An 11,119-nucleotide genomic window follows, 5' to 3' on the forward strand; every position below is an offset into this window, starting at 1 on the left:
AACTAAAGAGTGCGTTTGGATGAGTAATAAACTAAAGACAACCCTCCCACAAAGTTCAAATAATTTTACAAGAAAAAAGCAACACATGACACACTAACTGCATATGTTTGTATGTATTGTAGATCTTTTGTATGAAGTTTTAGGATTAAATATTCCCTTTAGAATAACTTAGCTATAGATTCATTTATTCATAAAAGGTCAAGGAAAGATTTTGCTTCTTATTTGTGTAGTTTTTATTTTATTTAAGTCAAATCACATCGCCTTTGAATTTTTACTACGCTTCTTAAATAAAATGCCAGCAGCCTTACAGATTTCTTCTGTCTGTGCCTCTTTGATACACTTTTCAGATCATTAGAAACATTTCAATATCAGACAAAGCTAGACTGAGTAAATAGAACGGTCCTAAAATTATGATTTCATTCATGAAGATAAGAAAAAAAAAATCTAAACTTATGTAAAAATATAATCTACCCTCTTGGAACATTACGACTTAACTTCAATTGACCGTATTTTTGTGAATCAGTTTCATTAGCAACACCCAGACCTGATAACTGGCTGACTGTACCAAGGAATTAGCTAAATTTATCCTACCAGACATTTCACGATGATAAGCTAAAATCTGTCAAATAGCAACACGTTAAGCAAAACAAAGGTAATGTAAGGACGTCTAGTCAAAGTCTGGATTTAAATGTAATTGAGATGTTATGGCATGACCTTAAATTAGATCCTCAAAGATCATTCAACATTGCCTGACTGGAACATTCCCTCCACAGTGACGTAAAAGACTGCTAGTTATTTCAAATGTTTGACGCCAGCTGTTTCCATGAAGAGGGGTCATTTTAAACATAAAGGGACAGGTTTGTTTGTTTAACTTTTTTCTCTTAATCAAGGGGGGGAAAAAATCATCCGAGAACTGTGTTTTGTATTTACTCAGATTAACTTTGTCTGGAACATTTAAGTACGACAAAACAGCAAAAACTGAGGAAATCGGATAATCGGAGGCTACTGGTTTTCTATGGCACTCTAGCCAATTGTGCAATTACACAAATGAACTGAACATTTAGCAATTTATGCATGTGCATTCCTCATCAAACAGATGCCAAAATGCTTTTGTTCAAACAGTAATTGTTTAATAGCACAAATATACAATACAATCAACACGCCCCTCCTCCAGGTCTTATTGGGGGTTTCCCAGACGATTTAGCTATTTTACAGTTTCATGTACTGTAAGGTGTGTTCATTGTAGCTTATGCACACAGACAGAGTGAGATAAGCTATGTGGCCATTCAGACAGGTGACAGGTACAAAGACAGAGCGGTCATTGGATGGTGCAGGGCATTGTGAACCGACAGACATGTAGACATCAGAGGTGACCGAGGTGGAGGGTGAGTGACGGCCATCACCACAATGATGGGTCGTATCTGGGGGGAAAAAAAAAGGGAAAGAGAAAGATCAGCTTCCTGTCACGCCTGTGGAGAACCGAGTCTCACCAAAGTCCATACATGCCTTGACTGTGGAAGTGTGTCTCTGCTCTCCTTCAGCAGCAGCTCTGAGACCAGTGTGTCCAGAATCTCAGGACTGGACCTCTTTCCATACCTGAGGCACACGAGAGCGAAGGATTCAGAATCCAAACGGACTCGGCATCAACGTTGCCAGTAATTGTAGTCAAATATGTGTGTTTTTATTTCTTTTACTGAAGAGGTACAAAGGAAAACTCTCTTTGTCTAATCTGGTCGATGTCTAATTATAAGCTCAATGTAAACTGAGCACGGTCAGGCCTTAATCTCAGGAAACAGAGACACGAGCTGCATCACAGGAGGTTACACATTCCCTTTCTGTGCTTTTGATGATAAGTCATATCAGGACCACAGGTATCCTGGAGAGGCTCGTTGCCTGCAGAGGCTTACCAAATCCCCGACATTCAGAATGAAGCGGAAAGCTGTGGGCGACTTGACAGAAAGTCCTGGCAGTGATAGGAATTCTTCTTCTTTCTTTTTCTTTTTACCAACAGGTGGTAGAAAATAGTATAGAATAGAAATGGGGGAAAAAAATCTATTCAGTTCTACTCCAAATGAAAATGAACGAACTAGTAGAAAGAAATATTTATTTTATTGGTCGTACGACAACTCTTGTTAAAAAGGATTTCTAAAATGAAAAGAAAAAAAATATTATTTTCTATTCAGGTTCTATTATGTTAAATTGAATACATCCAATAAGCTATATTTGAAACAAACCAACGTAGCACATTACTACCGCTGACATAACAACCAACACAGCAGTGGCTGTATTATATTTTGGGCTTACTGTTGTTGTTGTTTGTTTTTTGTATTTGTTTTTTAATTGAAACAGAATTTTCAACAAGTTTTGTAAAGAAATGTTCTGCTTTATTCTGTTTTCCTCCTGAGTTTTGTGCAAAGTCAAATTTATTGCTTAACTGAATTAATTGATTAATCAACTAAGTAAATACTAGATAGATAGTTTATCTGGTTCTGCACTGATTTTTTTTCTGCAAAGTAATTAACAAAATTGTTGCCTGTATTATTTTGAATTCGCCACCTTGAAATAAGTATTCAATACTATTCCAGTCTATCGTTTTTGATTTGCTCACCTCTGTCTTGTGATGAGGTTGATGTAGTGTCTCAGGGCTGAGTAATACTTGGCCAACTCCTCCGCCGGAGCGTCCTCCCCGGGGTTCTCCGGTTTCACCGGGTACCCCTCCGTCAAGGCGCCCAGGCAGACCAGCGCCCACAGCAGGAACCCCAGCGTCCCCAGCCAGCTCACCAAGTTGGGATGCATCTGTCACAGAGAAGACAGAACCAGTCCATACCTAACTCCTCCTGTACATGACTGCACTTTGTTTTACGCTCCAGACTGTAGGCTTGGAGATATTACTAAATAATGGAGCGCATATGTTTAAAAACATGCCCAAAAAAAGGGGGGCTGAGACAAACTTTGAAGGAAGAGAATGTGAAAAATTCAGAGCACTTACATTTTTCAGAAGGTCTCAGTGAGATTTGCGCGACGTCCTGTTGATTCTCCTCTGCTCCTCTGCGCGCTCGTTGCGCGCCATGGGGTTTATATCAGTGCGCGCCAGACGCGCGCTAGGAAAAAAAAAAAAAAAAAAAGCGTCAACGCTTCACTCTGTTTGGCCAGGGTCTTTGCCTTCCTTCATGTGAACGTCACTGCTGATGCTGCTCTAATTAAGGTGCGTGTGTGTAGTTTGTATTAATATAACGAGAAAGCAAACTAAAAATAGAGTAAGGTAACAAACGTTTCCTATGACAAAACTAGCTGTTCAAGGCAGATGCTAATATGCAGGCGTAAAAAAGCAACTCTTGTACATTGCATATAGACTGAATTATATAACTTAATATAACTCAACGGAAAGAAATTTAAATCTTCAGTTATGTTCCATGTGTGCACAAGAAGCTGAACTAAACACACACCGAGTCTGATGTTTTGAAGCCTATTGAAGTTCCTTCATGGAGGAAGCGAGTCATAAATTATTCCACAATCAAGATTATTTTTCAAAACAAGATCAATCCTCAAATCTGAAGTCGCAAAAGAATGCCAGCAACGCATTCACTTTGGTCCCAGTTCAAATGAAACTTCTCCACGTGGCCTGTCGTCACCAGAAAGCAGACGCCTTGGGTGGTGCTGGACAAAAAGATCTCAAACGGGCTCACATGTACGGGGCTGAATTAGTGCATTAATTTCATTTTGTAGCACATTGCATCACACGAAGAAAGAGAGAGACTGTGGCTCTCGAGGTGAACAAAAGGCACAAATGTGAACACGGAGACGCATCAACGAGGAGCCCAATCTCCTAGAGGCCCACTTAATAAGAAAACCCAAATAGCAATTCGCAGTGAGTCTGTATCACCAAGAGCTTCATTTACCTCCCATTCATAATCCTTTTGTGCTGGCAGCTTGCAGCCATGTAATCTGTCAAAAATTAGCATTCTTCGGCACCGCTGCTTTCTAACTCCCTCAGAGGATGTGTTGAGTGCTTTTTTTTGTATGGCACAGGATGCAAAGAGGGAGATGAGTCACGACTGACTGGGAAGGAATTAGTAGGTTCACTCCTCTTCAGGAGACACATGCGTCCTCGAAGACTCTCTTCAACAGGTATATCATCATTCAGGAGGGAAGCGGCGTGAGCCTACACGTAGATGGCTGACACGGGGATTGAAGCAGATGTGTAAACACGGGGGACAAAAAACGCTGAAAGATCAGAGAGCTTTGATGGAGAAATTCATCTCCAGGAGGCTTTTATGTAGACTTTTTTTTTTTTTAGTTCCGGGGTTTCAGACAGAGGTGACCAAATGCATGTCCTCTACATCCACAGCTCAACTACTCTTAAGGCAGACAAGTTAAAACAGAAGTTCCTGTATTCAAGGAGTTTTCTGGAAACTTTAAGAAGCTGTGCTTTCGAGGTAGACAGATTTAGACTGGTGTTATACTCCTCGCATTTCTGAACTGTAAATTTCACTGAGCTCCATAGATTTTCAGTGGATTGGAAATGCTTTTGCAGACCTCCCCTGACTTTTGGCTTTCTGTGATCCTTTCTCAGAGCTACTGTGAGTCTTCTTCGTGTTTTAGCTGCATATAGAATCGTGACGGTTCCAACAACTGATCTTCAAGAGGCAGGTTTGGACACGTCTAACATCAACGAGGTGGACCTCCGTGGAATTAGAGCAGATAATATAAAGCGTATGAATACGTTTGACCTTTCACCATTATTTAATTCACCACTTTGTGTTTGGTCTGTTACATACTAACCATGTCGTTTAATGAAATGCTTTGACGTCGCCATGCGATAAAATGTGATAGTATCCAACTTATGACAATACAAATTCAGTAATACCGAGATTTAGTATGAAATGTTCCCTAATGCTGGCGAGAGAATTACATGTACAGAAAGGATCCAGTGTTTACTGTGACAGCTTGTGCAGCCCTGAGATGTAAAGCCTCCAACGGAGCTCAGTTTGATGAATCCTGAACAAAATGCGCCTGTCACACAGCGGATCAGTCAACACACACACTAACTCCCTGAGAACAAAGTAAATCACTGTCATGCAGACACACACCTTCATGTCATACGGCTCTTACAGTTTGCAGGAAGCTGTTGTCAGAAGGCCAATACAGTGGCTAACATAGAGCAGCAGTGGGACTGGTTGGAGCAAAAAAAAAAAAAAAAAGAAGAAGAAAGATTACATGCCAGTCAAAATGGACTTGAAAAAAGAAAGTGCATTTAGTAGCATGACCTGAAGAGGTGTTTTTCTTTATGCCTTCATCGTTCTCTGACATTGTTGAGGTGATCTTGGGTTCCTTGAAGTTTGATGATATTTGTTTCTGCACGCCTCGGGCTCCACTGCAGCACTGTAGTCGGGCTAAGGTCTGGACTTTGACGGAGTCATAGCAGCACCTTGACTGTTTTCTGTTTCAACCATTTTGTAATAGATTTGTGGTTGAGGATGACTGTCAAATATTTGAGCTGTTGGACAGATGTCATCAGATTTAACTGTGAAATTGCTTGGTATACATCGTACCATGCATAACAGTTGGCATGAGATGTTTGTACCACAACAAGCTGGCTGGATGTCTGCGGCCTGTTGTGTATTTTGGTTAAACATCTCTAGTTTGATCTTTTCTGTGTCCGTCGTACAACTTTTAGGGAGCTGCTACTTGGAAGTCTCGGACTTTTTGCCATTTTTTGGATTGAGTTTACCAGATTGAACTAAATGTGTCCAACTTGTGAATGACTGTCCTCAGAGTAGAATGTTGCACTTCAAATGGTTTACAAATGGCCTTTTCATCTTTACCAGATCGATGTGTACTAATAATTGCTACACTGAAGAGGTGAAGGGGTGTAATTAGTTTATTGCATGACCAAAACCAAAACAGTGAAGGATTTCTTTCCTCCCTCATACTACCATGTACTGTTTAGTTGATGTAATAATGAAAGCAAACTCTTTCTTGAGACACAGTATATTCAAAGTGCATCTCAACAAACTAGGAAAGTATTAAAAAGTTGATTTCAGTAATTTAGAACAAACAGGGAAGTGCATGTACATTCATTAGACACCAAGTTAATAGTTCAAGTGTGTATTTCTGCTCATTGTGACTGATTATGGCTTACTAGCTGATGAAAACCCAAAATTTTGTTTCTCCGATTAGAGTATTATGTAAGATCAATGGGGGGGAAAAAAAGGAATTTAACACATAAATGTTATACTGTGACCTAAACAATAATGGGGACAACTGCTGACCGGACAGTTGTCCAGCAGGCAGTCAGTGGCACCCTCCACGAGGAGAAAAAGTCACAAAAAGGCATTACGAAAGAAGCTGACTGTTCACAGAGACTTGGAGGAGTAAATGCTGCAAATCAATGACTCAAGGCAATCTCCTAGGCTTCTTTAGGAAACCTTTTTTAAAATCAAGTCTAATAAGTGAATTTTGTGATAATTAGGATTTTAGGATTAATTGGAATGTATGTATGGTTGGATTGGATGTACTGTTTTGTGACGTGCCTTCAGATAATGTGTTGTGGTGCTATGTAAATGAACTGAATCGAATTCAAAAGTATTTACAGTGAGTTACGCACATGTACTACAAAATGTTGCATTCCTTATGTTGAGGCCCTCCAAATTGCTTGAGGTCCGGTGTGACGTTTTTTCAGGCCATGATGTTTTGGGGAGACGTGTAATTAGCTGGTGTTGGTCTCAGTGTGATTTATCATGTCTAAAATCAATGACGTTTTTTGCCACTTTATTCTTTCCTCTGCTGACATACTTTATGGGGATTTTATTTGACACCTGCCTATCATGCCAAAACATCAGACAAAACAGGTGAGCTGAAGGCCGCTATCAATGCCTGTTTTTGATTTGTTTTTTAAAAATTAAATCTGAAAAAAACAGCTGGCTAAGCTGTGAATTTTACCAAGACACAAAACTCTGACAGCACGCTACCCATCAAAAATGTACAGTACAACATGTTCAATTATTGAAGCAAACTCAGAATAAGATGAAATTCTTAGAGGAAGTCTGCTGGATCTAAGAGAATTAAAACAAACAAACAAAAACTAAACTAAGAGAAAAAGAAAAAAGGAGACAATTAAGTTTTAATACATGCTAAAAGAGAAACAGCACCATGATATGTAAAAGAAAAAAAAAAGCAGGATTGAATTGAAATGCGGTCATCATCAGATTTAATCAGCATTACCACTAATGGTGTGTTCTCTTACGAAGATAGCAATCATCTCCAGTACTGTCCAATGAGCTGATTAAATATCTCGAAAAGCTCCAAACCAATTTCACAGTGATATTCCTTTCTTTAGGTAAGTAATGTGCTCAATAATCCATTTGTTAAAGACTTTGCCTTATCAGAAATCAGTTCTGTGGAGGCCAATTCCTATTGAGAGTGAGCTTTTTTAAATGCAAATGTGCCTTCTCCTCCTCTCATCAGCCTCCTGGTTTGTACAATAAGTTCTTCTCCAAGACTTGTTAAGATGAAAGAGCCCTGTAATTTTCCACCACCATGAATCACACTTTTCAAATGTACAGAATGATCAAGTGGAAAAAGGAAACACTAGCATGCAGGCGGCATCTATCTTCTCACCCCAGGCAGTTGCATCCAAACAGAAGATAAATCAAATGAGATGCCAACTTTTCCCCTGCTTTCTTTGGCTATCACTAATTTTGCTTCGAGTCTTGACATCTAAATTGTTACTTAGTTCTGCGAGCTATTGTATTATCTGTCTACTTGTGGTTGGCAAGGAGTACTGTTTGTGAAAAGAAAAAGGCCACGCTTTCTTCATCGCCTTTTTTAATTTATTTATTTATTTATTTGTTTATTTATTTACGAATACAAAATCTCACCTGAACACAAAAACAGTGACCATTAAAAGAACTTGTGTGTTGGTTCATATGAAGAGGTTAGGATTATATAAGAGATAGATCTGGCTGATCTGCTGATAGGAAACAAACAGAGCTGTTTACGAGTGCAGATGAAGTTGTGATCATGGCAAAGGCTTCACAGTGGGACTGCTGTGATGTTCCGGCCTGTCTCTCCGATCTCAGGCACAAAGGTATTACTCCCATAGATCTTGATCACCTACCAACAAAAGACGACGAGCACCAAACAGTATAATCAACATTTTTACGCTTTTTGACAGTGCAAAGTAGATAAGATGTGGTGCAGTCCCGATCACAGCTGAAGTTCAGATCCTCTATTGGCTTTGAAACTTATTGAGCTTACATTTGTGAGGTCAGACACTGATGTGGGATGAGAAACTCTGTCTCACAGTTTTTATTCTAATTTGTCCCAAATGATGAGGTCAGGACTCTGAGTAGGCAGGTCATGTTAACTTCCTCATTCATGTCTGCATGGAGCATTTTTTTTTTACTCAGTTGTGCAGCCATGTATTAACAAGGCAAGGCAATTTAATTTGTACAGCACATTTCAGCAACAATGGTTCATTTACATGTGCATATTATTTTTGTACCATCAAAAAGCTAAATTTCTTGTTTATGCACATGGAGTTCGGTAGGTTATGTGCCACTTTCTGAAATCATTTATGTTTTTTTTTTAATCTTTTATTCAACCCAAGAGCACTTTAAAAAAGATGTTAGGATATAGTATTTATGTAAAACATCAAAATATCTAAGAGGACTAGTGAAAACAGCACTGTATAGTTCAGAATTGAGAGATGTCTTCCCATCAGCAAGATTAGAACAAGCTTATTTAACTTTCTCCGCAGTTTAATTAACTTTCTACACAGGCAAGATGTACAATTTCTGGTCTTTTCCGAGCTGGCTACAGAAAGCGTGTCCTCAAATTGTTCTTCTTTGTTGTGACTTTGACTTTAACAGACATCATTTGAAAGCAATTACTGAGCCACACATCGAGCTTCCCTCTGTTCTTAGTTCACAATAGTGAAAAATCCCTTAGTGGGGAACGAAGAACTAATGTTCTTTCTCATTTGTTTGTCACTTTCTCCACTTAAACACCCACTATTTAAAGAGCTACATTGACTTGTCTTGGTATTCATCTAAGCCGTCTCTGCTGCTTCTCTCAGTGTTCCTCGCTGTCTCTTCTGATTTGTCTGAGCACGAGTCTTTCTCTATGTGTGTGTGTGTGTGTGTGTGGAAATGTGTCTCATCTGTGTCTGGTGTGGAAGCAGCACAAACGTCGTGTCAACACAGTGATCATACATGTTGCTTTGATGGACAGATTAGCTGAGGGTCTGGCCACCAAGCTGTGGCAGCCTGAGTTGGCTCAGGTGCGCAGGTCAGAGTCCTTAGCCTCGATATAAGGGAACCTGATGAAAGTTGCACCTACGTCAGAGGGCGATAAACTTTTGTTTGATGTCACGATCTACGTCAGGTCACTAGCCTTAATGCATCATTCTTATGCCAGTAGCACACTTTCATGGATCTGTGTCGTATTTCTATATGTTTTAAATGTACAAAATGCAAAGGTCACCTTCAAAACCATCATCTTCCACACTTATTGGCACTGCTGGTAAATGCTAGTAAAAACATAAACTAAACTGTTTTTTTTTTTTTTGCAGTGCTGCAATAATCTCAACCTGAACATTCAAAATGTACTTTACTTGAGCACATTAAATCGACAAGGGGAAATTTATTGGTAGAGAAGAATATTTTTAACCACACTTATCTAAACACTTCTCATAAACTAAATAAAACGGAAGCATTTTTGTTGTTTCCTGCTTTAAACGGATCAGTTCTTGTATTCCGACTGATCCTAGTGGTGAAACAATGCAGTCAAATTCGGTTTATTACTTAAATTCATTGAAAAGACGTTTTCCAAGAAAACCCAGCCGATTGCCTCGAGTCATTGACTTGCAGCATTCCCTCTACCTGGACAAGCAAGTAGCGACAAAAGGCAATCGCTGGCATTGTGCCAATTACTTTACAGCAATCTAAGGCGTACGTAACAACTACTCTGACCCTGAATATATTGTGACATATATTCATGACGTTAAAGGCATGCAACGTGAACAGAAAGTCTGATAATGGAGGGTAAATGTATGCGGGAGGTCTAACTAATGCAAGAGGAAGAATTAGAAAGCATTTCAACAGGCTGACTCTCAAAAAATTAGCTGCATTCATAGCAGAGCACAATTATATTCACTGTCAGTCAGCCATGCACTGTGCCTAAATACCTTGTCTGTAAACTAAAGGCATTTCCAGAATTATCGTCACTAATTATGAAGCCGTTGAAATGTTGCATACTAAATGACTTTCTGCACATGCAGAAGCTACTCGGCACAATACAGCAGTGGACCAATTAAAGTATTTATTATAAGTGCTACACTGCAACCTCATGACTGTTTAGAAGGATCCTGAAACAGTTCTTTCAAAATCATTTAAAAACCCTTCAGTTTTTCCTCGTTTTGTTGCACTGTACCACAAACGTCAGTGTATTTTGGGACTTGGTTAAGAGATAGAACAACACAAAGTAGCACCTAATTTTGAGCATTTCAAACTTTTCCACGAATGAAACTCTTAAAGTGGCGGTGCGCATTTGTATTCGGCTCCCTTTATTTTGATATTACATCCATTGACAGTTTTCTACAAGCCTTACATAAAGGCCGCAGCAAACATGTGGAGAAAATGCTCTGGTCAGAATTGCACATCTTTGTGCAATTCTCGTTTGATCCAAAGTGCACATCCAAAGTGCTGCCTATAGCTGAAAAAGAACACTGCACATCACAATGAACACACCATCCCGGGAGTGAAACATGGCGATGGCAGCATCATGCTGTGGGGATGGTTTCCTTCAGAAGGGATAAACATACCTGTATGACCTAAATATGATTGCTAATCTTTGCAAAGACTTAAACCTCTATATTCACAGATGAAATCTGTCCCGTTTGTCTGAGCTGGAGCTATTCTGCAAAGAAGAGTAGGAGAAGGGAAAAAAATAGTTTTCTAATTGTGCAAAATTGATACACGCACTTACAGTTTCACTTTTGTCTTTCAAAATTTATGTTAAAACACAAAAACATGTATCAGCATCCTTCCGTTTCCAACCTTCTCACTGCCTTGTGTTGGCTTTTTCACATAAAATCAAAAAAGGATACATTCAAATG

At 39.3% G+C, this 11,119-nt stretch overlaps 1 protein-coding gene across 1 annotated transcript; it reads right to left on the reverse strand.

Annotated features, from left to right (window-relative positions):
• Nucleotides 1–1,105: 1,105 nt before the first annotated feature.
• On the reverse strand, nt 1,106–3,120 carry npy (neuropeptide Y). Its single transcript, XM_032579817.1, has 4 exons — nt 2,990–3,120; nt 2,609–2,796; nt 1,507–1,596; nt 1,106–1,421 (listed from the first exon to the last, which is right to left on the reverse strand). The coding sequence occupies exons 2-4, from the start codon at nt 2,794–2,796 to the stop codon at nt 1,400–1,402; spliced, it is 300 nt and encodes a 99-aa protein (XP_032435708.1). The 5' UTR covers nt 2,990–3,120; the 3' UTR covers nt 1,106–1,399.
• Between the last annotated feature and the right edge of the window lie 7,999 nt (nt 3,121–11,119).

Source organism: Xiphophorus hellerii, chromosome 13 (assembly GCF_003331165.1).
Source record: "Xiphophorus hellerii strain 12219 chromosome 13, Xiphophorus_hellerii-4.1, whole genome shotgun sequence".
NCBI classification, from domain to species: Eukaryota; Metazoa; Chordata; class Actinopteri; order Cyprinodontiformes; family Poeciliidae; genus Xiphophorus; species Xiphophorus hellerii.